The sequence below is a fragment of the Astatotilapia calliptera genome, chromosome 18, assembly GCF_900246225.1.
Source record: "Astatotilapia calliptera chromosome 18, fAstCal1.2, whole genome shotgun sequence".
Lineage (NCBI taxonomy): Eukaryota > Metazoa > Chordata > Actinopteri > Cichliformes > Cichlidae > Astatotilapia > Astatotilapia calliptera.
In genome coordinates, this window is record NC_039319.1 from 16,802,689 (window position 1) to 16,830,525 (window position 27,837).

The 27,837-nt window shown below is 39.4% G+C and overlaps 3 protein-coding genes across 6 annotated transcripts; 1 reads left to right on the forward strand and 2 right to left on the reverse strand.

Annotated features, from left to right (window-relative positions):
- Positions 1-2,180: 2,180 nt before the first annotated feature.
- Positions 2,181-8,649, reverse strand: irf4a (interferon regulatory factor 4a). 2 transcript variants are annotated; one of them, XM_026149622.1, is made up of 9 exons: positions 8,487-8,649; positions 7,603-7,809; positions 7,214-7,400; positions 6,339-6,424; positions 6,069-6,240; positions 5,463-5,510; positions 4,705-5,097; positions 3,187-3,299; positions 2,181-2,375 (listed from the first exon to the last, which is right to left on the reverse strand). In XM_026149622.1, exons 2-9 carry the CDS (start codon positions 7,798-7,800, stop codon positions 2,223-2,225), a joined length of 1,350 nt encoding a protein of 449 aa, XP_026005407.1. In that variant the 5' UTR covers positions 7,801-7,809; positions 8,487-8,649; the 3' UTR covers positions 2,181-2,222. The 2 variants fall into 2 exon arrangements, with proteins under 2 accessions (XP_026005407.1, XP_026005406.1); XM_026149621.1 differs by having other exon boundaries at positions 5,463-5,543.
- Positions 8,650-9,267: 618 nt separating this feature from the next.
- Positions 9,268-14,268, reverse strand: dusp22b (dual specificity phosphatase 22b). Of its 2 annotated transcripts, XM_026150875.1 has the most exons (7): positions 14,056-14,268; positions 13,592-13,625; positions 13,405-13,487; positions 12,463-12,512; positions 10,928-11,002; positions 9,824-9,995; positions 9,268-9,675 (listed from the first exon to the last, which is right to left on the reverse strand). In XM_026150875.1, the coding sequence occupies exons 1-7, from the start codon at positions 14,074-14,076 to the stop codon at positions 9,535-9,537; spliced, it is 576 nt and encodes a 191-aa protein (XP_026006660.1). In that variant the 5' UTR covers positions 14,077-14,268; the 3' UTR covers positions 9,268-9,534. The 2 variants fall into 2 exon arrangements, with proteins under 2 accessions (XP_026006660.1, XP_026006661.1); XM_026150876.1 differs by lacking the exon at positions 10,928-11,002.
- A 2,369-nt stretch (positions 14,269-16,637) lies between these two features.
- On the forward strand, positions 16,638-27,299 carry ripk1l (receptor (TNFRSF)-interacting serine-threonine kinase 1, like). Of its 2 annotated transcripts, none has more exons than XM_026150671.1 (11): positions 16,638-16,876; positions 17,154-17,316; positions 18,435-18,591; positions 18,736-18,873; positions 18,955-19,186; positions 19,288-19,437; positions 20,196-20,272; positions 20,437-20,512; positions 20,668-21,264; positions 21,396-21,545; positions 24,966-27,299. In XM_026150671.1, exons 2-11 carry the CDS (start codon positions 17,156-17,158, stop codon positions 25,262-25,264), a joined length of 2,037 nt encoding a protein of 678 aa, XP_026006456.1. In that variant the 5' UTR covers positions 16,638-16,876; positions 17,154-17,155; the 3' UTR covers positions 25,265-27,299. The 2 variants fall into 2 exon arrangements, with proteins under 2 accessions (XP_026006456.1, XP_026006455.1); XM_026150670.1 differs by lacking the exon at positions 16,638-16,876 and adding an exon at positions 16,889-16,960.
- Positions 27,300-27,837: the final 538 nt, after the last annotated feature.

The window sequence follows — 27,837 nt, forward strand, 5'->3', positions numbered from 1 at the left end:
GACAATGTCACTTGGAGTAACGGCTCATAAAGGCGGAAAAACTGAAGCCTGACTACAAATTATGTGGCTTCCTGCAAAGGGGGAAACACCATGGCAAATGTGTGAATGTGTTTTTCTTTTCTTTTCTTTTTTGTTTTTCTAACCAAATGTGACTTTTATTCATCCACCCTTTTTCTGCAAATGTGGGGAGCTCAAACATAAACCAAGCACAGTACACATGAGTAGTTAAAAAGTTTATTCCAAAATAAATTTGTTCTCATGGCAGTTTTATATTAAAATAATCTCCATGTTAATATCTGATTCTTATCCTTTTTTTTTTTTTTAATAAAAAACGTTTACAATAACAATTAAAGAAAATCGTGTGGTTTTAGCTGTAGTTTGCTTTTACTGTAACTGTAACCTGTGACGCGAAAAGGGTGTGTGTTTGTGTTTGAGTCACTGATGCTGTAGGTGGGGGAGTCACATGTTTTGTCCTGAGTCCATAAATGTCACTTCCAGATAACAGTAATTCTGCAACTGTGTGACACACACGTACACACCTACACACATGGACACATGTGCTTTGTCACACACACAACGGCACGTTGTACATTAAGCTGTCTGATTCTGATTATGTGACATTTCTGACTGTGAAGTAATGTGAAACACAATTTCATGCAGTGGACAATCGGGCAGTTTCAGGAGAGCGATCTTTAAGAGGGAAAATTATTTAAGATTCATGAAAAAAAACAAAAACATTTTGGTCAGACATTTGAAGCCATTGTGAAAGTAATGTGGTTTAAGTGTGAAGGAACTAAATGCAGAGATTGAAACTCTGGATCACAGAAGAAAAACATAACAAAACCTTTATCCCTCGTCCTTCAGCATTAACCTCTAGGGCTTCAGCAGCGTGAGGAATTCCACTCGACTCATTTTGGCATTATTCATCTTATACTGCCTAGCGATTCACAAAGTGCCATCTCGTGTCATGAATATCGTTCGTTGGCTACCTTGTGTGTCAGAATCTACCCTCAGGCATGGGAAACAGAGAACTCCTCCCTGTGTAAACCGGCACTTGGACCACAAAGGTAGTTTTCCTTCCTACTTATTAGGCCACTAGTTTCAGGTCAAGAGGAACAGGTATAGTTTCCCTACAACTTACGGGATGAGTGTGATTTTCCAGTCAGCTTCCGTCAGTTCACTTAGTTCAGTGCTAATCATGACCAGCAGTAGAACAGCTCATGGACAACAGCATGGTTTGTAAGCCCTGTAATGCAGAATGCTGTATCTCTCTACGTTTCAATAGGGGAAATGGGTCAAAATTATGTTTTGAATGCTTGACAAAGAAGACAGCGTCCATGGTTACAAAAAGGCTGTTTTGAAACTTTTTTAAAAAATTTCTGTAGAAACTCTAATATCAGTAATGAGCTTTTGACCCCTTAGATTATCTTGCAACATCTTGCAGGAGGGCTGCGTGAGAACCAGATTGAAATTGAGAACCAGTGTTCAAGGCTTTTTGTGCATCTGTATTATAATTTTCTCTCACTTTCTTCCAGCTCTATCAATAAAACTAAGAATTTGGGAAATACATTGGACTACACTATCTTATGATTCACTTCCCTATCTAGCAACTGTTATTTACCATATCATGTATTGTAGTCGAGTGTAGAAATACATTGTGCTAAGAAGTAGAGCTGGCTATTGTCTTCAGTGCCACTTAACTGCATAAGACCAAGAATCACATTTTCAGCTGTTACCTGTAAATAACTAACTAAATAACTATTCATTCATGTTGTTTTATCGCTTTAACATATCAGTGTTTGTCTTAGGGGCCATTCTTCCTGTGCACCTGTGCTAGTACTTCCTGTCTCAGTTGCCCTCCGCTCTCCTCATCCCCCTACCCACAAACCGCATCCTTCACACTGTCACAATAATATTTGTTGAAAAAAAAACTCCACAGTCACAGACACAAAGACTACGATGCATAGGTGTGCAAGTGAAAACAGGGTCTTCCCCATCTCTACCCCTAGCTAACGTGACAGTTTCTACCGCTTACTGTACACAGGACTGCAGTCACAAGCGATGATAAAAAGTTGAAGCATTACATTCACAGTCCTGTACATTTGTATGTATGTATGTATGTATGTATGTGTGTGTGTGTGTGTGTGTGTGTGTGTGTGTGTGTGTGTGTGTGTGTGTGTGTGTGTGTGTGTGTGTGTGTGTGTGTGTGTTTTGTATGCATGTCACTCCTGAATATGCTGCAGAGGTCTCTGGGAAGAGGGATAGTCAATTGTAGGAGAGGTGTTTTGTTCCTGGATGTGTTCATAGCTCCGTAGGTAGTGACCATTGTTCTGCTGGTAATAGTACACGAGTTTCCTGGCAAACAAAGGCTCCACCTAAAAGGAGAACATGACGATGTATGAAACATGTATGTTAACGTACCTATACAAGCAAAGACCAAACAACTAAAACAACCAGTGGAAAAAGGAGACTTTATGGCTTTTATTTCTGATTTTTCCCTCCCAAAAATCATGACTATAACCTCTAATTAATATCAAAAATGGCGAAATAATATATCAGTCTTGTTAGCTAACTAGTTCGCTAGCTTGAAAGAAAATTACATTTTTTCTTTTTTTTTTTTAAACAAATAATGGGAAATTAGGCCCATTTGTTATAAAACAAAATTAATGACTTAGGAAATTCTTTTTTTAATTATTAATTTTTAAATAGAATATCGCCTTTTCAGCCACCATCCATCCCTCTCTCCAGTAGCCGTTATGAATGTACATCTCTCACATAAAAACATGCTAATCAATCAACAGTAAAATCCATTTTCTGTTATTTTACGAATGACGAATGAAAGCTGCTGACCTTAGTTATACATCTAATGGTATAACTAACATGCAACTTCCAAGAAACAGACCGTTTTCAGTTACAAATAAAATCTAAGAAAGCAAGTGAAATATAGCTTTAAGTTTAGCTCCAGTATCATAAACAGCAGAGGCTCTTGTTTAACTACACTGATTCCAATTAAAGGATGGTATTCAGATCTCTTGTTTTCTGAAAATATGCATTTTCTAATATTAATACAGACTACTTTGATTGATCATTTAAAATCTGTTTTCATCGCCTACAGTTATTGTTCTTTTTGCTTTGTTTTTTGTTTTATTGGGTAAAGTTTTACAGTTTTAAGCGAGTTTTATGTACCTGTGCTGTGATCATCTTCCTAGGGCGTTGTGGGTCAGGATATTCGTCTCCAAAACATAGCACCACCTGGTGTCTTGGTACATGACGGCCATTATGGGCAAAATCTTGAAGTTCTGTTAGAAAAAAGAACAAGGTAAGAAAGTTTAACCAAAAAAAATGAGGTGTAATAAACACAAAACCCAATATGTACTCAGCCATGACATGGTTAGATTTCAGGTTACTAAAAAAGACATTAAAATCCCCTTCTTGCTAACGTGACATTTTCCTTAATCATGATGACTTTTCTGGAAACTACTGATGAGAATGACGCAAAATTTAACGTAAAATGGCACACCAAGCATTATCTTGCAGTGTGGTGGACCACAGGAGGTGGGTGGGGACTCCACATGCTTCGGCCCCCTGCTGAGAATGTGAGTGGCTTCTTAATGCTACCTCAAGACTTAAGAGGGACTTACCCAGACACACCACCTGCAGCTATCTCCACCTTCTTCATTGTCATCTCCATTATCAAAACCATTATCAATATGATCAAAAGCCATCGACATGCTTTAAGTAACTGAAGCTGTTTACCATTACAATGTTAATTATTCAAACCTGTCAAGGAATTTAATGACCGATTGTTTTTTTTCCATACGAGTATCCTCTACGCTAGGACAAAAGAAAAGATGGAGCAGAAGATATATTGGCTTAAATAGACAAAAATGTCTATTGAAAACAAGTGTGTGTGTAATCTGTATGATCTGAATAGCAAATTGAATGGAAACTCATGAAATCATTTTGTCCTTCAAGAAATATTGTAAAAGCTTGCAATACAATTCAGCATAATGGAATAAAAACACCTCAAATTATGAGTTTTAAATAAGAAAAATAACTAATTCGCAAGAATAACACATTTTACTAATATACTTCGGTATATATTTATAGCTCTTATATTTTAAAGGCAGTCAGTGTGTGCTATACGTTACGTCTAAATTGCCAACAGTTATGGGGAAATTCTACAGTATAAGGCAGGTTTAGTTACTTGTTTCTTTGACGATTCAGATTTTGGATCCGTAATATTGCTTCATTATAGACCAAACTACTAAACTATGGAGAAAGCCAGGATTTTACATGGTAACACTTTTACTTTAACCTTACCTATTTGGCATTTAAAAGCAGCTGTACAGTCCAGATCTGGGCATATGTTTGTTAAATGGATTTGTCAGTGGGCAACCAGTGTATAAGTATAGAAAATGTTTTTTCATCATGAAACTCAAGGTTAACATATTCTGTGCAAATTCTAAAGACTTTTTTTCCTATTTAAAAAAAAAAAAGACATTAATCAGTGAAAAGATTTTCTGACCTAACTAAAATAAAAGCCCTGAAAAGCACTTTCACCATTGTGGTCCACAAACAGAACAGAAAGTTAACATTTACAGTTTCACAAAAGCAGAAATATTGCATTGGACTGCATCACTTTTCTTGGGCGTTTTTGTGTGCTGTAGGTGGAAACACTGTAGCACAGCAGATATCACTTACCAATAAGGAATTGATGGGTGTCAAACAATTTGCATGACTGCTCCTTCTCCAACTTGTTGGGTTTATCCATATATGGAGCCAGAGGTCCTTCCCAATATACTCTGCCTTGGCACAGGCGCTTAGCATACAGCCCATCGGCTGCCATCCACAGAAGCACTCCCTTGTCTAGTATGTTAGGAAGCATCTCAGCACCCTGTCTCTGAGATTCAGGGTATGGGAATGGGAAAAGAATGACTTCTGCCCCACTGTGAAACTTGTCCTCTGGGCATGGAGAAGAAGGAGAGGAAGAGGAGGGAGAGGAGGAAGAAGTGATCCGGCATCCTTGCTGGCTGGTGGTGGTAACTTCCTTTACCAAAGTCTCTCTGTAGAATAGGGACACGTGCAGGCTAAGATCTGATGGAAAGAGAAAAGCATACATCAGGAACATAAAAATTTGAGCCTTACTGTATGATAAAATGTAGGTCTCGAAAATTGCTAAACTTAAATAAAACTTTTATTTTCGCAGTCTTTGCATATAGAGTATTGCTTATTTCCTTCTAACCTTTCCCCAAATATTCTCAACCCTGAGTTTTTGTCTATTTTAAATAGACATGTTTCATGTTCTGAGATTTAAAAAATGGAAATACTAAATGCGTAATGTGTTTGTAGTTTCTTACCTAGCCACACAAATAGATGTAGTGTAGATTAGTGAATATTTAGAAACAAGCATAGGAGTTAGTAAGAGTATCTGTTTAAATGGGCCTGAAACAGTTCTTTACCTGTTATGGCATTGTTATGGTCCACTGCATACATGGGCGGTTGAGACTCTGAAAAGTAGGTGTGGAAGGAGAGCTGAATACCTGCATGAAATTAATGAAATAAAATAAATGCGTGCAATGATTAGAAGGGGAGCATGCAAAAATTTAAAAGGGCAGGAAGAATAATTTTAAACTCTTATTTTTAACAAAGGAAGTATGAAGAATGTATCTCATCTAGCGCACCATAGCATGAGTGTGGAACTGTGGATAATCACTCTTAAAGCCAGGTTTGCCTACAGGTGGTAACATCAAATATATATCATGATTTGTAAGGAAGATACTGCAGCTAAATAGTTGTTTATATGTTATTTAAGATTTGCTTTTGATTAACAGGATATTGACATACTTAAAATATAACGTTCTGACTGAAAGTAAATAAACTCCTACAACTACGACTGGATAAAAGCATTACATTACAAAATAAAAAGACATGATTGGAAGTTCCCTTTATACTTAATCTTTTACATCATTCAGTCTGGAACAGAAATCACTGAAACTTTTGAAAAATGCTAGCCCATTCTGAATGTCATATCTGTAAAGCGTAACATGTATAGGTGAATATTGTACCGTTTTCTGAGTGTGACCCTGGCCAGGCCCGACTGATTGATGATGGATAGTGGCACTGACTATACTGCAGCTCTGGAAGTGGCCCGTGGTGATGTGGAAGAGGCTGTTGTTCTGGAGGTGCGTGGTAATCTCTCCAGTCCCTTCTCTCCTGAGAAACCATAAAACCAGGTACCTGAAAGATCAAACGAGTGGTCACTCAGAAAGTATGTCATTAAACCGAAACATTTCGTTCCCATGTATGTGCTAGGCTCAGCCACAAAATCTGCTGACCTGATTGTGCAGGGATGTATATGGAGGAATATAGCTAAGGTTATTTGCATGTGGTGAGGTCTCCTCCACACTGGTCATCTTCATTCCTGTAAAAAAAAAAAAAAAAAACAACCCAAAAATGATTTCCCAAATAATCAATTTAAAAATAAAGGAGAAATAGTGTGAAAAGAAAGATTCAGAACAACAATGCTTTATTGCACAGAGTTGTAAAAATATGTGAGGTGCAATATGTCACAAACCACACTAATCAAATTTATTTTGGCAGGGCTGAACTGTGAATACGTTTTGCACACTTGTGAAGCTGTGCTATTTTAATTTGAGTGACAGGGTTATTTTCAAAGCTAGTGCAACAGATGATTGAGTTCATCTGAATCTTGTTTATTTGGAGAATAAAGTGTTAGTACAGATAGCAAGAATTGCTCTGGTGTGACAAAAAGCGTTGTATGATGGCAGAGACTTAGTTATGCAAGGCTGGAGGTCGTCTGGTTGTGTTATGTGCACCCTGCACTTAGTAACCGAAGCCCTCTAAAAAAAGCACTACGGCCTTTTTGGTACATGCTTTGGCTTCCTTTGTGCTTCCTGCCTCATCACAACTGCAGTGGTGCATATGTATGTAAAAAAAAATGCCATAGACTATAAACAATATAAGTTGCTGTGTGAAATGTGTCAGTATTCTGTATGTGCAGGTGAATCAATGCTATGGCTATGGCATGCTTGTAGCCTGTACTACTTGCACAGGAATCCAAATACAACCATTTTACTCCAAGCTACATGTGACATGTCCTACACAGGTTGTTAAAAGTGGTGCTTCATGTAATTCTACACAGCTTTAGAGTATTTTGCATGAACAATATCTAACTATATGTAATACTTACCTTTTTTGGCTCCCTCTGGAATGATTCTGTACACTTTGTACGGCTCAGAGATGTCCAGCTGGCTTCTTTCAACTATTTCATCAAAGTCATTGCTTTTATTAAGGGCACAGCGTAGTCTGGTTTTCCATGTAGGGGGATCTGGTTTATCTACACCTTCCTTATATTTTCCCTTGAACATCGCCCATGCCTGCATTAATCAGTGAAGAGATTTTTCTTTAAACTTCCTCTTTAGTCATGCCAAAGCAAGTCAGGAATTTGGAATGAAATAGCACATGTTTAGTAGCTTACATTTTTCATACTTTTTGCTGCAATAATTCATGCAAAGCGTTCAAAATGCAATTGTCAGATGTTTTAGGTGCACTGTGAGGAGAAAGACGGGATGGTCTGACCTTAAAGAGTGCAGCATCCTCGTCTCTGTTATAGTCTTGTTTTCCTGCATGCTTCCACGGAATCCTAAAGATGCTTTTTTCATCGTTCTCCCAAACCAGGCCAGGATATCTCCCGCTGTCAATCTGATCGATGAGCCACTGTCTCAGTTTGCCATTGCCGCAACTGACTGACAGGCCACTGTCTTCATCCAGGTTCATCTGTGCAAACTGAGATAAAATGAGATCAAACTCAACACATATAAGACCTGTGGGCGCAGTAAACGTTCTAGCTTATTTATTATTTTTGATTCTAAGTTTTAGTCCTCGCCCCAAATCTGATATTATTAATTTGCCGATTCGACCACTTACAACATGTTTGGTTGCAATTTTAAACCGAAAAGTCATCGTTTTTTTAATTAATGAAAGATTTGCCCTGTTAGTGAGCTCAAGCTCGCAGAGAATTTCCTCATGCAGTCACGCCGTTAGTAAAGGACGTGATCTGGCTCAAGTGAGTAAATATAACAATCACGTTTGGCTCAATTTCCTTTTTCTGTCAGAGAAGTGTGACTTATATGAGACGCGTGCATAAATTAAAAAGAAAGAAAGTGTTATGATTCATCCGCAAGAGTTTAATCCCAGGTTTACAGAGGTGTGTAGCGGGGTTTTTTTTTAATGCTGTATTGTTTAGGAGCTATAACTCTAATTTAATGCCAAAATTACACAAACTAGTTCATGTTTTTGCCCGTGTAGTTAAATGCTGACATTTTCACCTGACTGAAACTTGTGGGGTCTCATAAGAATATTAAATATTTACATGTATTTTTTTTTATAATGAAAGAATATATAGAGAGCGAGACAGAGAGGTTGTGTGAATTTTCTTTATAAAATGCGCTGATCTGGCTTACCTTTGAATATGTCAGGTCCACCGTTGAAATCTGTTTTGAAGCTTTCGGGTTCCAATTCTTCAACGTTATCACATCTTAATTTGTTAAAGGGAGGAGCCTATCGGGCTCTGAGAAGTTCAAGAGGAGATGTTAAGCGCTCGGGCGCTCATTTCTGTGAAACTCGGCGCCCACACAGCGCTGCGGTGGGGAATCCCTTTAGAGACACCCTGAGCAGACACCGGGACGGAATGGAACAATTACCTGTAAGCTACGCTCACAAAAATATTTCCCCACCAATTTATTCTTGCAAAAGTCCGCACGTCCAACCTATTTTCCACAAATAAAACTGCTGATGGAAACGCCTTTAAAGTCTTTCATGTGCTATTTGTTAGCAGAGGTAGATGATGACAGGGTTTAATTAATTATCGTCAAAAGAAAAGCCATGGTTGAATTCAAAAAGCTTCTCATTATAGGAGGGCTTTGTTAGTAATACCGCCATCAAGTGGCTGCCCATGCTCCTCCCCAGCTATCTGAAGTGTGTATAGGAGACTGCTGCATACAAAATCTCATAATGGTAAAACAAAAGTGATGTATTTTAGTTTCTTTTAGTCTCTGCGACACCTGCAAAAAAGACCGATTAAAAGAACTCTATCTTGGTGTTTTTGATGCCACCATGCATGACCTCCCCCCGGAACACAGACAAACAGGAAGACAACCAGGAAACAGAGCTGTAAACTGAGCACAGAGTGTGTCTTATCACCTTCAACATGACAGCCCACTGACCAGAAACCTCACAAAACACTTGAATTCATTACTTTTATTGGACAATATGAAATCATAACAGCACACAGTTCAGAACATTTATAAGTTAAGAAAACAGTACCAGGAACATCAAGTAATCAACACTAAAAATGACTGTGGACTGTACACAATAATGAATAGTCTTTTGCAGTATTTTATGTCCATGATATTTAAAGAATCCTTCCATTTGCGATACAAACACAGACTTCCAGATGGGTCTGTAACTTGTCTTTCCATAATCTTCCAAAGACCTCATCAAAACAGCTCATCAGATACCTCCAGGTGGGGTGTTTGCAAGTTCTTCTATTGCTTCAGCCTTGACTTTGGATGCCTGATCAAGCAAGTCACGTATATCAGCTTCATCATTAAAAGGATTCTCCTTGTATTCCGTCCGTAGCCACTCTCTGAACTATAGGAAGAAAAGGTTAAGTCTGTTAAAAGCAACGTAGGCAATTTTACTACATATAAAACAACAATGATGTCAGTTTGAATTGCAAGGGTATACTTCCTGTCTTTTCATGCTTCATTTTCAATATGCTCGCTTTGTTACCACCAACCTGTTCAGCTTCAGTTTTTTCAAATTCCTGGAGCTGCCGCTGGAAGCCCAGGTTTGGGCCAGCGCACGGCCGGACCACCTTCACCGCAGCCAGGGCTTCCTGCCAGCCCAATCCTGTCACCGTCATTATGTAAGCTACAACCAGCGTGACACTACGGGACACACCAGCCAAACTGTATGAAGAGCGGGATGGAAAACAAACACTACAAGATTTAGCAATTATGAATAAATCATTGTCAGTATTCACCCATGACACATTTACTGTAGATAGCAAATGACTCGTGTTACATTTGTACAAGCAAGCGCAATGTCCTGGTTTGAGCAATTTGTCCTCATTTAGAAAAATGTAGATGAATATTCAGAGTGTGCAGATGTTTATTAATAACACAAGCAAATAAAACTATCATGCAAAGAAGTAGTGGTGGTAATAAGGTGGAATGAAAGTCCAATTCTGACAGTAATCACTGCATTTAACACGGCGCATCTTGTTTAAAAAGGAAGATAAGTTCAGGAAGTCCAGTCCAGCAACTGGAAAAAAAGATTTGTTACCAGGAATATTTATAATTCAGTATTCTGTGCACACAATTTATTGCACAATTATACTGCAAGCAAAGGTAAAGGTGAGATACATAAAATAAATGAATAAGTTTTGGCCTTTGCAATGAACAAGGGACTAAGCATTCATAATTAGAGAAGGCATTGTAAAAGCAGCTCTTAAAAATAGCCACTTGTATTTCTGAGAAGACCCTCTGTCTAGCCAAATATAACTTTACCCTGTGAACACTTGGTCAGCTACCCTAGTACACGAACACAATGCAGTCAGACTTGTTACTGTACTCTGTTTTAGGAAGTTCAAGAATAGGTTTTTATCACTTAATCTCTTCTGCAAAGCAGTCACACATGAGTTCATTTGTGCACTTGTTTGTTGTGATCTGGGGTTTTTTTCCAGCTTTAAATTAACTACATTTAAATTTCACCATGTCTGCAACTGTTTGAGACAGACAGAGTGAATCTATGTAGGTCCGTTATTCAAATTTCACCTCTCAAGCTTGAGTGAACCTAAATTCTAGCTTGCAGGTAAAGATACAAGTAATCTAGGTCTCACCAGTGAACTAGGCAGCCTTCTCCTTTTAGGCGGGACTCGTGCATGAAAACAATACTTTGTTTGAAGTACTGAGATCTGTGGGGTACAAAAAAAGGAATGTAAAAATGGCTCCTGACTACCTAAAAACTGCTATGCCAACACAAAATCGCAGACTATATGCTGTTATTTTATCTTTGCCATGTTTTTGTGAAAGGCATGGGAATGTTTTTGTAACTGGCATGTGAAACTATTGCTCATCCTCTCCCCATGAGGATCAGGGTGTGTTCATCTCAAGTAGCTGGTGTCATATTTCATGCAACAGGTCTCGAACAGCAAATGTCATGTTCTCAAAACCTTAGAGGTATGAGACATATGGGGGTGCTAAAGATGGCAGGTGCACATGTGTGCATATTTGTAGCATATCACATGTACAGCTCTGTGAAAAGATTTCCTCCCTTCCTGAGTTCCTTTGTGTGTTTTTGTCATACTTATGTGTTTCAGATTTTTTGAATTTCACTCCACATCCAGCCTGGATTACTGCCAGACATGTTAAATTTGTTACATCTGGTGTAAAACTAACAAAAGCATCTCATAAAAAGAATATCATAGCAACAGTCAAACATGATGGTGGTAGTGTGATGGTCTGGGACTGCTTTGCTGCTTCAGGACCTGAACGACAAGTCATAATTGACAGAAACATGAATTCTGCTCTCCACCAAAAAGTCATGAAGGAGAATGACTTTTTGGGTGTCAGTTCTTGAAGTTTAAGCACGTTTGAGTTATGCACACACCAGCAAGTCCACCTCTGAAGGGGTCAAAATGAAGGGTTTGGAGTGGCCTAGTGAAATCAGACTGAGATGCTTTGGTATGACCTTAAACAGGCCTTTCATGCTGGAAAACCCGCCAATGTGGATGAATTAAAACAATTCTGCAAAGATGAGTGGGCCAACATTTCTCCACAGTGATGCTAAAGGGTGGCAACACCAGTGATTAGTTTTAGGGGCAGTTATTTTTTCAATAGGGCGAGGTGGGTTTGGATAACTTTTTCCCTTAATAAATGAAACTATCATTTATAAAAATAAGAAATCAGGAAGAGGGCAAACACTTTTTCACAGCACTGAACATGTCTAGGTGTGTTTGTATACCTCTGCTAGCTAGCCAGCATACCATTTGCCAATAATCGTGCTATAATTCAAGGACTTAGCTGCAAGACATTGGTCATTGCTTTTAGTGTGAATATAATTAAAGACTATTGTAACACAAGCACCACCCTTGGCCATCTTCTCTAGTTTCACATAGAAATAACTGCGTGTATTTGAACGTCACACATACCTACCAAAATAAGAGCCAAGAGCTCAGTCCATTTGTGTTACTGTGCTCTTGTCAGAAAATAAATGTTTAGCTTGGGAAAGCATATCATTTACACTTTATCTTGGAGAAAATGAACCTTAGACACCCACACAAAGAAGCCTCAAATGGATGTAGTACTCTCTCACTCTGCCTCAGCTTTTCATTGTTCTGTGCCGTGCTGCTGTGCTGCACAATTTGGTACTTACAGGTTTTGTGTGGGAAGGTCAGCTGCTGAAATGCAGAGATAGGTCATCTCCTGGTGGACAGAGTATACTAGTCAAATGTCACGTTCTCCTAAATATTTAACACAGATCAGCTAACAGAATGAAGAATATAATAAATGTCACCAACACACCAACACAATCAGTGATTCACGATGTGTGTTGCTTATGGTGAGGGCAGGCTGTGTAACTAAAGCTGATTAGCCACTATACTAAAAACGCCAGCCTAATTGTTCTGTTGTCCCATTAAATTAGCTCTGAGCTGTCAGGTCATGGACCTGGGAACTCTTTGATGTCCTGCGGCAACCACAGCTGTTCCAACTTATCCCGCTGATGCTTGATGGGATCTTGGAAGTTCAGAAACCATGACAAGACCAACCTCGGGCTCTCTGTTGCATTTCTCTCTTTGTAAATAGTTTGTGCTCTCTATCCCTGCTGTTCAGGAGGTACCATTGGCAGGGTGGGGGGTGTCTTTACATGTTAAAGCGTCAAAATCAATAATCCAGAAAAAAAAGAATAATGAAGAGAGACCGCATAGTCCGAGCTGGTTGAGACAAGAACAACCGCCTACTCTGAAACCCACGCAGGCACACAACTCAGCACACTGACAAACCAACTGCTGTTGACTGGCATTTTACATGATACTCTAAAGAATCACATGAGTAAAAGAAAGTCCCCTGTGTATGTTTTACTCGCACGGAAATGAGAGCTGTTTGCTCAAGGAAAAGAGCTACTGATACACAGTGGTTCCTGAACAACCTGACAGACCGGGTCAACTGTGGAGGGTGTCTGACTGCTCTCAGCCAATCAATCTGCTCAGCTTGTTTGCTGGATGACTCTATTTAAAAATTTATTAGAAATTCAATATGTGTACCTCTATGATACACCTGGGTGCTGAGACATTATAAGGCAAAGGGAGCTTCTCACCTGGAGGATAGGAGCTGCACTGTCATGAATCGACAGGATGTGTGTAATGTTGTTTCTGGCTAAGTGTTCTCTGTCCCTTGCATCTGACAGAAACGCATAACAGCACAGTCGAACAGCGTTATTATATCTGCACACATATAAGAAGTCAATTTAAAAATAATAATAATAAAGAGAAAATGAGACACACCTTTGAAATTTCCCAGGTATAAATCAGGAAGGACCTATAAGGAAAAAGAATACCGATTGCTATATCAAAAACCAATGATTGATACTGAGGTGGTGCAAACTGATTAAAGACCAGTCAGCTACAAAGATAAATGAAACCCTAAAATATGAAGTTATAATTACAAATTGTGTCATTTGATGGTCTGAATAGATAAATATTCAGGCACTAAATGATAATAACTAAAACAACAACAACAACAAAAACAATAACTATGCCAAAAATAATTCTAGTTTGATCACTGAACTGTGCTGTGATTAAGTATTCTAACAGCGATGCTACATTTTCTAATATTGCAAAGTTAACGAGGAACCAAACTTTTTATTCTATGAAACGTCCAAAAATGACCAGCACCTATCTTCAAAACACTGAGCACCGCTCACACAATAATTCCAACCTGAGGAGCACGGAAGAGAGGAAAATCGTACCTTGTTGATGCCATTACCCATGCTGAAAGACCCGCCTCACAGGAGAAGAGTTGGAACAAATGTCACACGCTGCAGCCTCGGCGCTGGAAAACGCGTATCCGGCGTCTCGATGCCTTCCCAAACCCGCTGAAGGGGAGCAAACGCAGTAGGTCTGCGTCCGAGCGAGCCGAGCACTGCTGCCCGAGGTTCCCGAGGTGGATGCTGGGAGCTGTAGTTTCCTAACGCAAAGGGCGTTGCAGACCTGTAGTAGATGTGTGTGGAGGAGTTAAACAGCCCCACATAAAAATATAATTATCGAAATCAACGAAAAGCTCAGTAATTTAATCAATATTGATCATTTTGCATGTAAAGATAGATAGATAGATAGATAGATAGATAGATAGATAGATAGATAGATAGATAGATAGATAGATAGATAGATAGATAGATAGATAGATAGATAGATAGATAGATAGATAGATAGATAGATAGATAGATAGATAGATAGATAGATAGAGCCAGGACAGACAGGAATGGATCTTCTCACCTTCAACCAAAACCTCACAAAATACTTGTCTTTATTTCCTTTGATGTCATTATAACAACACAGTGCAATAACACTGAAGATCGCGGTTTCTAACAAAGCAAAACACAAAGTATCCACAGGTTGTTTGTTCTGTTCCATACAGACGACCCAGTTTGGATGCCATCACCACCACCAGCAGAATGATGGCACCTGTGGAAAGGCTTTTAAGCAGGACAAACAGGAAACAGAATCTGCAAGCTGAGTATAGAATGTGACTTATCACCCTCAACCAAGAGAACCTTGACTTTATTCCTTTTATCTAACAGGTTGAAGTAACTAAAATAAATTGAAAACACAGCGAAAACCACTGTTTGCAACAAAGTGAATTATAAAATATTTACTGATTTATTTATTAAAAAAATCAGTAAATATTACTGATTTCCCCTACAGACCAGCCAGTGTGGATGCCCTCTCCACCAACAACACAACTTTTATTGTGACACCTTTGAAAAGGCTCTTCCAGAAATCGCGCTTATCCAAATGATTTTTCAAACAACATATGAAGGCACGTTTGGTTAGAAAAAAACTTTAATCTATGCTGCAGACACAATCAACTAGATGCATTCTGGCAGTTAACCAGTCTGAACAGAAATAGAGTGTGACTGCTGAAGGAGGCACTGAGAAACCAACGACAGGCTCGGGACTCTACAGTGCTGCTATTACAGAGAAATGATGGCATATGTCAGATCTCTACTGATAATTACTGTGATAAAGACATCAACAGGAAGTGCTGCTACCCACTGCCCAACATTGACAGCACATTTACACCGCAGACACCAGTTCACTTAACTTCCTGGTAATGTGTTGTTTTGCTATGTGGGGCAGCTTGTGACTGCCAGCCTCTACTCTACAGCTTGAATGGGAGGAAAGCATCTGCGACAGAGATGTGATGCACTTACTACACAGAGTAATGCGAGCTGGTTATCAGTCCACCCATCCGGTTTATGCATGAGGGTATGTATACTTTTCCCCTAGTTTTATTGCTTTTAAGAGCTCTGCACACTGGTGAATGTACTCTAATAGTAATCAATCAATCTAAAATGTTACTTGGATTCACAAGAAAACTGGGCAGGAGACAACATCAGATATTTTTATCACTTCTTGTAGTTTTGCCATAAAGTAAGTTGAGTTTATAGAGAGAGTCAACACACTATTGGACCTAAACTCATTTGTAAACTGCCAAAACTGAATGAGAACGCTGCCCGATACTGTGCCACTAAACAAGGTCATCTATGTGAATCTCCAAGCAGTCATAAGTAGGTGGAATTTAAGCTTGAATTCAGTCATTTCACTCACCAGTTTGTTTTTGTCTTTTAATTGTTGGTAAGAGCACTCCATTTCTCCTCAAGTGTCAATTACCACCAATAAATGTAATTAACAGAAAAAAGTTGAAGAAAAAAACTTGCAAGGCAATAAAATGGAGACAATATGAGCCAGGTAAATATGATACTGCTTTGATGTGGCTTTGGTGTGCAAAAGGAGGAATTTATAGTGTGGGCGTTCACAGATAGGCTGCCCAAAATGTAGGCCTACTTGTAGTACATCGCCCACATTGTCAGTGGCTACAATTCAGGTGGTTTCCCGCTCTAGTTTCGCATAAATATTCAATTTATCAATGAACTTGTTTTTTTTTCGGTCAGTGCTTCATTTTAATTACTCCATCATATTAACTTGTCTTTTGGGGTTTTTTGTTATTATTAAAAAAAATAAAATAAAACGTCAAAGTCCTCATCTTAACTTAGCTTAGCTTACACCTTAATTTTTTAATTCGATGAGAACGTTGTTTTTCCCTCCTATGACAACTGCCGTTTAGATCCAGCTAGAGCGATTCATCAGTGTCACCATCATGAAATATGAACAGGCCTCTCCTTCAAAGAGTTTCACCACTAGGTGGCACCAACGTGACACTCAACGATTTACAGCGATCGGCAAAAATTGCAGTGTTGCCCCCCCCCCAAAAAAAAAAAAAAGAAAGAGAAAGAGAAAAAACAATGTGAACACAACAGATAAGACAAGACAAACGCACACAAAGATTAATAATCTTATCCCGTATTTCTGCTTTGTGTTAAAGGCATCTCCGACAGTACATAGTTGAATCTACTAGCACCCCTGGATTGTTTCTGTCATCGATTTATAAGCCTGCTTGTAGTTTTTTTTTCTTTTTATCTTGCGCTTTTCACTTTTGAAGTAGGTCGTCGAGGAAATCCCGGAAATAGAAATAAACTGCTTTACTTGGACCTTTCCAGCACATTTTCGGTAACTGTTTTGTTTGATACTGGAAGTGAATGGATGTGTTCCCCCTACAGTTTTGTTTCCCGAGTAATTCATTTAGTTATGGAAGTAAGTCAGTTAAAGATGCCGACACTTTGGGATAGCCTGTGTTGTTAGCTGACCTCTGTCACAGTGTTGTGATTGTTACGGATGTTGATTAGCCGATTCACTAATTAAACTGTGTCCTGTGCGCTTTGTCACGGCTTTGTTTGAGCTGTAGGTTTTTTGTTTTTTCCGATGTGACACTGTGAATTCTTCCCAGGGATGGCCACCGCGCCGGAGTCCTCACTTCACATGAGGTCGACGGATCTCATTATAAAAGAACCCCTGGATTACGGAGGTTTTGGAGAAGTTTACTTATGTTATCATGTGACGCTGGGCCAGGTGGTGTTAAAGACTATGTACACTGGACGTCTGCGCAACGAGTAAGTTGTTGTAGTTGTTGTAATATGTTACTGCATGTGCTACCCAAGGGTATTCCCCTTCGTCCAACGATAACTTGAATCATGTGTCCTGGGAAGTTTTCCACGCAACCAAGCGAGACACTTTTAGAGCGTGCAGAAAGTATAATAACACAGATGAATACACACGTATGTAAATGAATGTACTCGTTATTACGGTTGTCTATACCAAGGTAGTGTGCTGTGAAAAGGGACACTACCTTGGACACTACCACTTCCCTTTTGAACAAGGAAATGGAGACAGGTTGATTCAGCTCAATGCCGAAGAAGTCCAAAATCAGTTTTTATATCCGGATATACACGAATTTAAAGAAAACTCGTTCCTATAAAGGGTAAAGTTTTAAAGTTAGGGATAATACTCAGTCTAGCACTAAGAACACAGACTAAATTAGCTACTAGATCCAAGGCCATAAGATTTCTTGTGAGACATGCCTGGACTGTACAAAAACAAAACGGTTCTTTCCCATGAATTAATTATTCTATTAATTATTGACTATTTAGTTTTTTTTTTTAAATTGTGAAGAATATCTGTTCACTTTTTATCTTTTGAGACAAAATTTCAAATGTAGTGCGTTGTCCCCATAACAGTCTGCATGTAAATAAATACAAAATGAATTTATAATTGTATTTATGTATTTATAAATACAAAATATAAACAGTGATTATAAAAATTGTTGCTTATATTTTTACTTGTCAGCTTATTGTTTGTATCTCAGATGCGCTGTGAGGCACGTGCCAATCCAAAGTCTTGCCTCAGTACTTTCAATCAGCTCCACCAAATACCAAAAAAATGTTTAACATAATTTAAAAAAATGTTGTCTTTATCTTAATCCCTATCAGTATAAGATGATAAATGTATTTCTGTAGCACTAGAAACAGAATCACTGCTCTGGCTTGTCTGTATGATTATAAATGGTAACAGAAACACAGAATTAAAGACTATATTTCTTACTTATCTGTTACTGCACACCCACACATGCTTAGATATCAGAATTGGGTTGTTGAAGTCGGTAAGAATATGCTCGCATTGTCAGTTTTCCTATGCAAAAGCTTTCTCTTATTACATTTAACAAACTTTCCAGGGAGAGTAAAAAATCGCTACTGGAGGAGGGAAAGATCATGGCGAGCCTGAACCATGAGCGAGTGGTCAAGTTGCTGGGTGTGATTATGGAGGATCGAGATTGCTCTCTTGTCATGGAACTCATCCCCAGAGGCAACCTTCTGGACATGCTGGAGACCGTTAGTAGGCTTAAATCAATAAATACCTGTAACAAACACAGCTTTTGTGGTTTTCATCGATAGCGTGTCGCCTTAAAGAGTTCCACTTTTGTCAGTTTATCATGAACTGGAGCATTATTACACTATAATCTCTGTGTTCTTCAGGTCAGTGTGCCGATATCTATCAAGGGAAGAATCATTCTAGAGATTTTGGAGGGAATGATGTACCTCACAGAAAAGAGTATCATACACAAGGACATCAAGCCAGAAAACATCTTAGTGGACAAGGATTTTCACATCAAGGTACATTACACTCTCTGGGTCATGACACATGTAGGATTCTGTCTGCTGGCATTCACAGTCATGGTGAAGGATTTCTTGCAGATTGCAGATCTTGGTCTGGCCACCTGCCAGACGTGGAGTAAACTCACCAAGGAGGAATCTCGCAGGAAGAGCCGTATGGGGCGATCGACTGGTGTGAGAGGAGCTGGCACACTGAGCTACATGGCCCCGGAGCACCTGGAGAGTATTCATAATCCCTCCACTGAGAAGTCTGACGTGTACAGTTTTGCCATCGTGGTGTGGGTCATTCTCACAGGGGAAGAGCCATATGCAAGTGAGCTGTGATATCATGACATGCCAAAGTTTGCCAAAGATTACCAGATGTAGCATATCCACTGCATACAGCATTTAAAGAAAGCATCTTTTTATGCCCAGATGCCAGGAGTGAAGACCAAATCAGCCAGTGTGTTCGTAACGGTGACCGACCGGCAGAGGATCTTATTCCAGAAGACACACCTTCTGAAATAATTCAGCTCATGAAAAGATGCTGGGATCGCAATCCTGAGGAACGGCCGACTTTTAAAGGTTTCCTTTTTGTATTTGTGAATTATAAGCAAAATAGCACTCATTGATGAAACCACGTACACTCATTAGGTACATTTCCCAGAAATTTTGGTCCATATCAACACGATAGGATCACACAGTTGCTGCAGATTTGTCAGCAGCACATCCAAGATGCAAATCTCCTGTTCCACCACATCCAACAAATGCTCTGTCTGACTGAGATCTGGCAGTTTGAGTGCAGTGAACTCAGTCTGTGGTCTTATGCTGCTCTAACACATCTGCCACAAGACTCGACTTGTTGCGCATTCAGATAAGATGCTCTTCTGTAATGAGTGGTTATGTGAATTAATCTTGCTGTTGAGTAATTGTTGCCTTCCTGTCAGCTCAAAGCAGTCTGTCCATTGTCCTCTGAGGTCTAGTATCAATAGTATACAATACAATAACAATATTTTCTCTTTGTTTAGATCATGTTCATATGTAAATCTTAGAGTTGGTCGTGTATGAAAATTCCCGTAGATCAGCAGTTTCTGGAATAAACAGACTTTGGCACCAACAAACACACTAGATTTAAAGTCACTTAAATCATCCTCAGTTTGAACTTCAGGTCATTTTGACCATGTCTACACATCTAAATGCATCGAGTTGCTTGTTGGTGTTCACGAGCAGTCGAACAGATGTATCTAATAAAATGGCCAGTGAGTGTATAAAGTGAATGCAACACTTTTGTTTGTTGAGTTTTGTTGAGTCAGTTTTCTTTCCTCTTATTTAATGTCTCGCAGAGGCCTACAACATCTTCCATCCTTTCTACATGGAAAACCTTGAACCGCTTGTAGAGGAAGATTTACTTCACCTGAAGGTTGAATAAATATTTTCTATATGTGATCTTTTTTTTAAAATAATCACAGACATTAAGCAGTATTTTAATAAAAACAAACATTATATATATAGTGTAACATATCTTCCTAATGACAGTGTTATTAAAATTTTAGTTTTTTAAAATTTATTTATTTATTATTGCAGAATTCATACGAAGGCCCAGATGATCTTGTTGAGAAGATGAAGTCTTTATCAGTGAGCCCTGAAAGTTTTTCAGGAGGTGAGTGTGCTCCGTAAACCCGGTCGTCAGAAAAAAAACGCATTGTATATTTTCTGATCCCCTCCTTTGCATTCTGTGCTACATTTAATGCTGTTTAGAAATCCTGAAAACCTTTGAGCAGCTTTATTGTTTTACTGTCTCTCCTCAACTTGTAGATTGCCCCGCTCCGTTGATAAGTTCAGACAGAAGTGTGTCCGTGCCAGTTGAAGCCAGTATCGAGGATCTGCATGGCAACCAATATGAACAATGTCCAGGGCATCTTCAGACAGATGCTAAGGCAAGTAACAGCCCTTCAGAGTTGCAGGAGAAGCTGGATCGGGAGCTTCAGTACCACAAACACGGCAGTTATAACTGTGAGAACCACTCCGATGCTGGCAACTCCTTCCATACCGCAAATCCTTTCCTGCGAAGCAACGTCAGCATTTCGGATCACTCTGCACGGCAACCAGAACAAGAAAAATCTTCTGTACTCTCCTGGACAAAAGCTGAGCCGTTGCGGCCCGCAAACCAGGAAGAGCCTTGGTATCGTCCCTCTGCAGGTGCCTTTGAGACCTCTTCCACACCTACTCCATTCCCCTTACCTATATCTTCGAGCACACCCTCTCTGTCAGTGTTTAACCAGCAACATCCCCACTCCCACTTCGACCGGCAGCAGTCCTGGCCAACTTACCCAGTGTCTGATACGTCTGCCCCTGACCTCACCTCTGGACATCTTTTGACCACTTCAAAGAGTTGCCAGATGCACGATCAGGGTACTATTAAAACATAAGTGTTTGAAGAAATTCTGAATCTAATCCCTGAGGGGTGTCTCCAGCTTTTTGTGTTATCTCCTTGTTTTTGGATCAGTTGTGTTTACGTGTGTTTGTTTTTGTTTTCTGACCAGGACCCCTTTACATTCAGAATGCCAGCGGGATTCAGATTGGAAGCAACAACACAATGAGCATCAGAGGTTATGACCCCTCTCTTAGCTTGTCATCTGTATCTGCTAACAGCTCAACTAACTCTCCCATCAAAGAAGGCATTCAGAAATATGGTAAAACATAACATTTCTGTCTGTTTATGAACTTTTCATGCCTGAAGATCACAAATGCACTTTTAATTTACTAGAGCTGTAGTTGAACACGTTGTTGTGATTTTTATTTTTATTGGCTCATCTTTCCAAACCCCGGAGATAGTTTGGTCACATATAGGGATGGGTACCGGTGTCCGGTGCCATCTGACATAAACGGTAGTAACCAGACCGAAAAGCAGCGCACATTTCGGTGCTTTATTTCGGTGCTTTTTTTTCCTGAGCTGTGATACACTTTAGATTCTAGCCAATCATTTTACGTTTCCGAGGATAGTAGGCGGGGCCAGGTACGTACGTTCTGTTAGAGCAGAGCTACAGATTAAAAATGTCCAAGGCGAAGCGGTCAAAAGTCTGGCTGTACTTCATAGCAAAATATGCAAACTCAGCAGCCTGCAACAAGTGCTTTAAGCTGATACTGTGATACTGTCAAAGGAGGTAACACCTCAAATCCGATGAAACACCTGGCGACGCATAGCGTTTTTTTTAAAAGCCCAGAAATGCGCCGTATTTGATAGCTTGCTGCGAGACCTCACACCGAGCACATCTACTGCGGGTGGGTTGCCTGTTATGCAACATCCCCCAAAAACACGAAGAGGAGAGTCCTGGCCCCTAGCCCTGCCAGTGTAGCAGAAATGATGACGGATGATGGTGGCAGCAGCAGCAGTTCTTCTCTGCGTGAGTAGCTAATTTACGTTGAGTAGGCTAACCACGTTATTACATTAATGCAGGTAAGGTGAACTAGCAAACATCATCATAGCTACATGCGGCTGTCTTCTTGTTTGATGGCAGATACTCCCTTCACCCTGGCCAAAAAGGCTAAAATGACCAAAGAAAAAGTGGAAAACAGTTAAACATGAGAGGTTTAGGACAAAGTTTGTGTTTTTTCCATTGTTTAAGCACTGCTTCCAGCCAAGAGTGATACCATATATGCCCCATAGCTGCAGAAAAGGCTAACATTGTTATCTTTTTACAAAAAACAGCTGAACATGAGAGGTTTTTGGACCAATTTTGTGTTCTCCATTCTTTAAGCACCGGTTTGAGCACCGGCACCGTTTCAAAAGTACCGATTTGGCACCGGTATCGGATAAAACCTAAACGATACCCATCCCTAGTCACATATGACCATTAGAAACCCATAAGCTTTAATTTGCCCTTCTAAGTTTTTCTGTGAGCAATGAAATATTTTTGCATATAGTGTTACAGTGTTGTGCAAAAGTCTTCAACCACTCTTCATTTCTTCATGGTTTGCTAGAAAAAAATGGTAAATAGGTGCAGAAATTTATTGAAACGTGCAAACATCAAAGGAAATCCAGTATATAAGGCAATAATAGAGTTTGTACAAGGTCAGTATTTGGTATTACCATCTTTATTCTTCTGACTGAGCTCTTTCAGTAGTCTTGAGGAGTAGTTCTCCAGGGTTCTCGAAGTACATTCAAAGCTCTTCTTTGGATGTTTGCTGCCTTTTCTTCTGTTCTCAAGATGATCCCACACTGCCTCAATCCATGACAGTGTTTTTCTATCCAGGTAGGCCTATACTGCAGTAATGCATTGTCATGCTGAAAATTCAGGCTGTTGCAAATTAAGCTGTTGCTTTCCAGATGGTATTGAATGGCAGATCAAAATCTGAATTAAAACTTTAACATTTGAATTCATCACTCCATATGAGTGTTGTCACTGGTTTCCAGTAAGTTCTTGTGTAATTTGGAATACCTCAGCCTCGTCTCCTGGTTTTCCTTCATTGAGAATGGCTCTAATATATCTCTATCTCTAATATATCTTAAATTAAACTAACCTTAATGCCAAGATATGCCAACGTTTTAGAGAATAGGTCTTTAGGAAACATCTTTTTGTGCAAAAATACTGTTTGTTGGCATTTTTCATCAATTCGACTGGAGAAAATGTGAACAAATGATGTGTTTTTGGAACAGACTGCTAGTAACAAAGAACCTAGAAATACAATTTGAAATAAGCTTTGTGGAGACTAGGGCTGCCACGATTTGTCGACTAGTCACGATTACGTCGACTATCAAAATCGTCGACAACTGATTTAATAGTCGACGTGTCGTTTGAAGCTTTGTAAGATCGCAAAAGACGCAGGAATAATAGCAGGATTTAAGAGTGTAATAACGGACTGAAACAGAAGATGGCAGCACAGCATGTACAAGGATGCCAGCTGCCGTTAAACCCCGAAGAAGAAGAAGCAGCTGTGTCCCAGAATTCATAGCGCGGCCCAGCTTAGTTTCCAACAATGGCGGTAGCTAGTTAGTTTTAATATTACTCTTATTATTCTTTCTGGGTCACAAAATAAACGTTTAACATATTTTCAGGCGAGAATGTAGCTGTGTAAACCTCAAATGTCGGCTCAGTTTATCAGGACACCACATATTTTCAAAAGCGCTCCGACGTTTTCGGAGACGTCTGTTACCCACTAGCTCGATAGCTAGCCGGGGGCTAGGTCACTAGCGCCGTGAGAACACCGGACTCCCGGCAAATTGTTTTCAAACCCACCTCCGTCTTTTGCGACTCAGGTTAAATATATATGAGTCACTTAGATAAATTAAAAATGTTGTTGTTTGGCTTTTTTTTTTTTTTTTGTATTTTATTTGTTCCTGAGTAAATCGGTTTGGCTGAGATTAAAGTTATAGTTTTTACACAGCTGAATAAATGTCAAGCAGACAGCTGATTATCAGAAGTGTGAGATGCTGGAGAATATACTCCGTTGTCCTGTTATATTTTAGATAGCAAGGAGTTTATTAAACTTTACCGAAACAATCTGCAAATTTCATTAAAATTGAATAAACTATCATCTTGTCTTTATTTTTAGTTAGCACCTTAAAAGCTTAAAGCTGTAAGCTAATGATAGTTATATAAGAGCAGATGCTGCTGGTGCAATAAGCTGTAGTTTTACGTCCAGTGGATGATGATCTGATTAGTCGACTAATCGCATAAATAATCGGTGACTAGTCAACTATCAAAATAATCGTTTGTGGCAGCCCTAGTGGAGACACAGCACTGGTTCATTTAAAGAAAAAAGATTCCTCTGACAACGGTCAGGTACAAGGAATGCAATGAAAATCTGTGAAAAAAGCAGCCAGTGTCCAAAGAAAAACTTTGAAAGACTGTCAGAAAGCCTGGAGAACTATTGATCAAGACCACTTTTTAAAAATGACTCCTGGCTCCTTGGAAGCAAGATACAAATAAAAGAGTGGTGGCTCAAGACTTTTGCACAGTACTGTATTCACCAAAACGCATTTTGTGTTTCCTTGAGTTCTAACAAACATATTGCATTTCCTTCCTCATAAAACTTTACTTTCTTTCGCTGGATGCAGCATATTCTGTTGCTGCTGGCACCTCTGTAATATATTTATCTTGTGTTTCCGTTAGAGGACCATCCTGTGATGGAGGAGCACCTGGACGTGCTGAGAGAAAACATTGGGACCAAGTGGAAGCGCTGTGCGCGGCGTTTGGGTCTGACCAATGTGGATATAGAGACCATAGAGCATGATTGCTATCGTGATGGCCTGCCAGAAATGGTGCACCAGATGCTGGAGCGCTGGAAAATGAAGGAGGGCTGTATTGGGTGTACAGTTGGGAAGCTTTGCCGAGCTCTAGACGGAAACATAAAGGTAGATGTCATCCAGAAAATACTAGACCTCTGCAATTCGTCTTCCTCACTGGGATAAACCTTACAGCAACTGACGTGTCTCATGTTCTCTGATTGATTTATCATCTACGGTGGCCGCAATTATAAACTCTGCTCATGGCTCTGAGCCTGAAGGATCATTTTAGTAGAGGTGGACACACTGAAAACTTATCACCTCATCTGAAATACATTTCTCTGCTTTTCAAAAATGATAAACATAGAGCTTAATGTCAGTTTTCTGTGAGCAAAGAAAACTGTCATTAAGTTTTCTTTAAACTTTCTTAGGAAATAGTCTTTGACAAGTTACTAAACACTGTTTCGATGAAATTGAATGCCTTTGTGATATAGCTTCGCCTGCTAAGAAGATATTAACATGAAATTGTGGATTTTTGTATTGCTCTATATGGTGACAAGTCTCTAAATATTCATTTCAGGCTAAGGTTTAAATTTGAATATGAACTGTTTCGAGGTTGTTGGGTTTTGGTTGGTATGAAGAAGCCAGTGGGTTTGTGCACATTAACAGAATAATGAATTCATGTACAGGGACTGTCAAATGGTGTGTGGCACACGTTTATTCCAGTCCAACACAAACATAATGACTACAATCACAGAACAGGTAAGGCCAATGAGCCTGTGACAAGCTGAAAACATCATCAGCAAAACGTCATAAGGAACAATGAAATACAAATGAAAACGTTTGCTGTCACGAGTAAGCCAAACTGCTACCATTAATCTGATGACGGTAAAGCAAAAGTACGCGTGAGTTGGTGATTCAATTCTTTTAATGTTAATGAAGTGATTCATTCAAACATAATAAGCATTTTGGATTGAAACGTTACTTTCTCTCCGTCAGAATTATAGCGTCTTGCCAAAGACAGTGTGTGTGTGTGTGTGTGTGTGTATAGTTAGAGACAGTATTGAGGGTCTGTATGTCAAATGTCTTTTCTTCATCTTCATGCAAACTACATTTCAGCATTACAAAAGAACTCCATGTATGAAAAAACCCTCCTTTTTTTCAAACTTTGAATGATTTTTTTAGTCTAGCAGAGTCTTCATCATATTCATTACAGCTGTTATCCTCTGACAAATATGTTTATGAAGTTAGTTACTGATAACTAGTCCCGAGCGGTCACTATATCATATGTTTTAAAACAGCAACAGGCTTTAATTTCTAAGTGTGTCGTTCTCCAGTGCAGTACTGTGCAATATTCTTGAGCCACTCTTCATATTGTGCGTGAAAAGATTTGTCCTGAGCTGTAGCTCTCCAGGCTTTCTGAAAGTCTTATTATGTGTTTCTTTTGCCATGGGCTGTTTTTCACTCATTTTCAGTTCAGTCATTGTAGCCGACCACTTTCAGAGGAATGTTTTTCTTGTTTTTTAAGTCACCTGACTCTACAGAATGAATAATTCAAGCAAAAGAAATGCACCTAACACAAGGGACGAGCAAGTGTTGTGTCTACACATAACAGACACCCTAGGAAAGAAACTATTTTTAGTTGTATCTTTAGGCACATGTGCTTTTTTTTACTTGCAACAAAAACAAATTCTTGTTTTTCACATTTTAGCTGGGTCTGTGAAAAAGACCAAAGATAAAGCAGTTAGACAGGCATAAAATAGCTTTTTGCACCAACAAGGGGATTTCCAAAGAGCAGTTAGCTGAAAACTTACATCTCAGTATGATGTGGCGTCTGTCCTTAAAAAAATATGAGCAAACTAAATAAATGGAGGACAAACACTGTGGCACGCCTAAAAAATATGCATTTACACCAGATGAATGGGGAGAAAAGGCTGAGGTATGACACAAGAAACACAAGAACTGGGTTGAAAATCAGTGGGTAACCAAATTTAAAATTTGTGGCTCAAATCAATATGTACCAAGTGAGATGTTTACAGATGTTTACAGCAATCTATCTCAGTCATGGTTTTAAGATCATTAGAATTGTATAAACTCTGTTTTTGCCTCCTATACTGTATTTCCATGTTTGCACGTTTCAGTAAATCGCTCTACACTGTTCTCTTGTTTCTAGCAAAATGTAAAGAATTGACAGGTGGCTTGAGACTTTTGCACAATACTTTATGTCACCGAAAAACACATTTTCCTTCCAAGTAAATATTGTGTAAATGGCCTGTATTTGTATAGTGCTTTACTAGTCCCTAAGGACCCCAAAGCGCTTTACACATCCAGTCATCCACCCATTCACACACTGGTGATGGCAAGCTACACTGTAGCCACAGCCACCCTGGGGCGCACTGACAGAGGCGAGGCTGCCGGATATTAGCGCCACTGGGCCCTCTGACCACCACCAGTAGGCAACGGGTGAAGTGTCTTGCCCAAGGACACAATGACCGAGACTGTCGGAGCCGGGGCTCAAACCAGCAACCTTCTGATTACAAGACGAACTGCCAACTCTTGAGCCACGATCGCCCCCAGTGTGTGTTTATTTTTCCGTCATACCCGATATCAATGCCAGTTATATGGCAAACTGCCAGGATACATGGTGAGATGTGAGACACAGGTCATTTTTTTAACAATAAAAAATTGTGAGACAAATCATTGGAGCTGAGTGATCTCTGAGTGAACTGAGCAATCCAGACTATAAAAAGCCAAAAGAA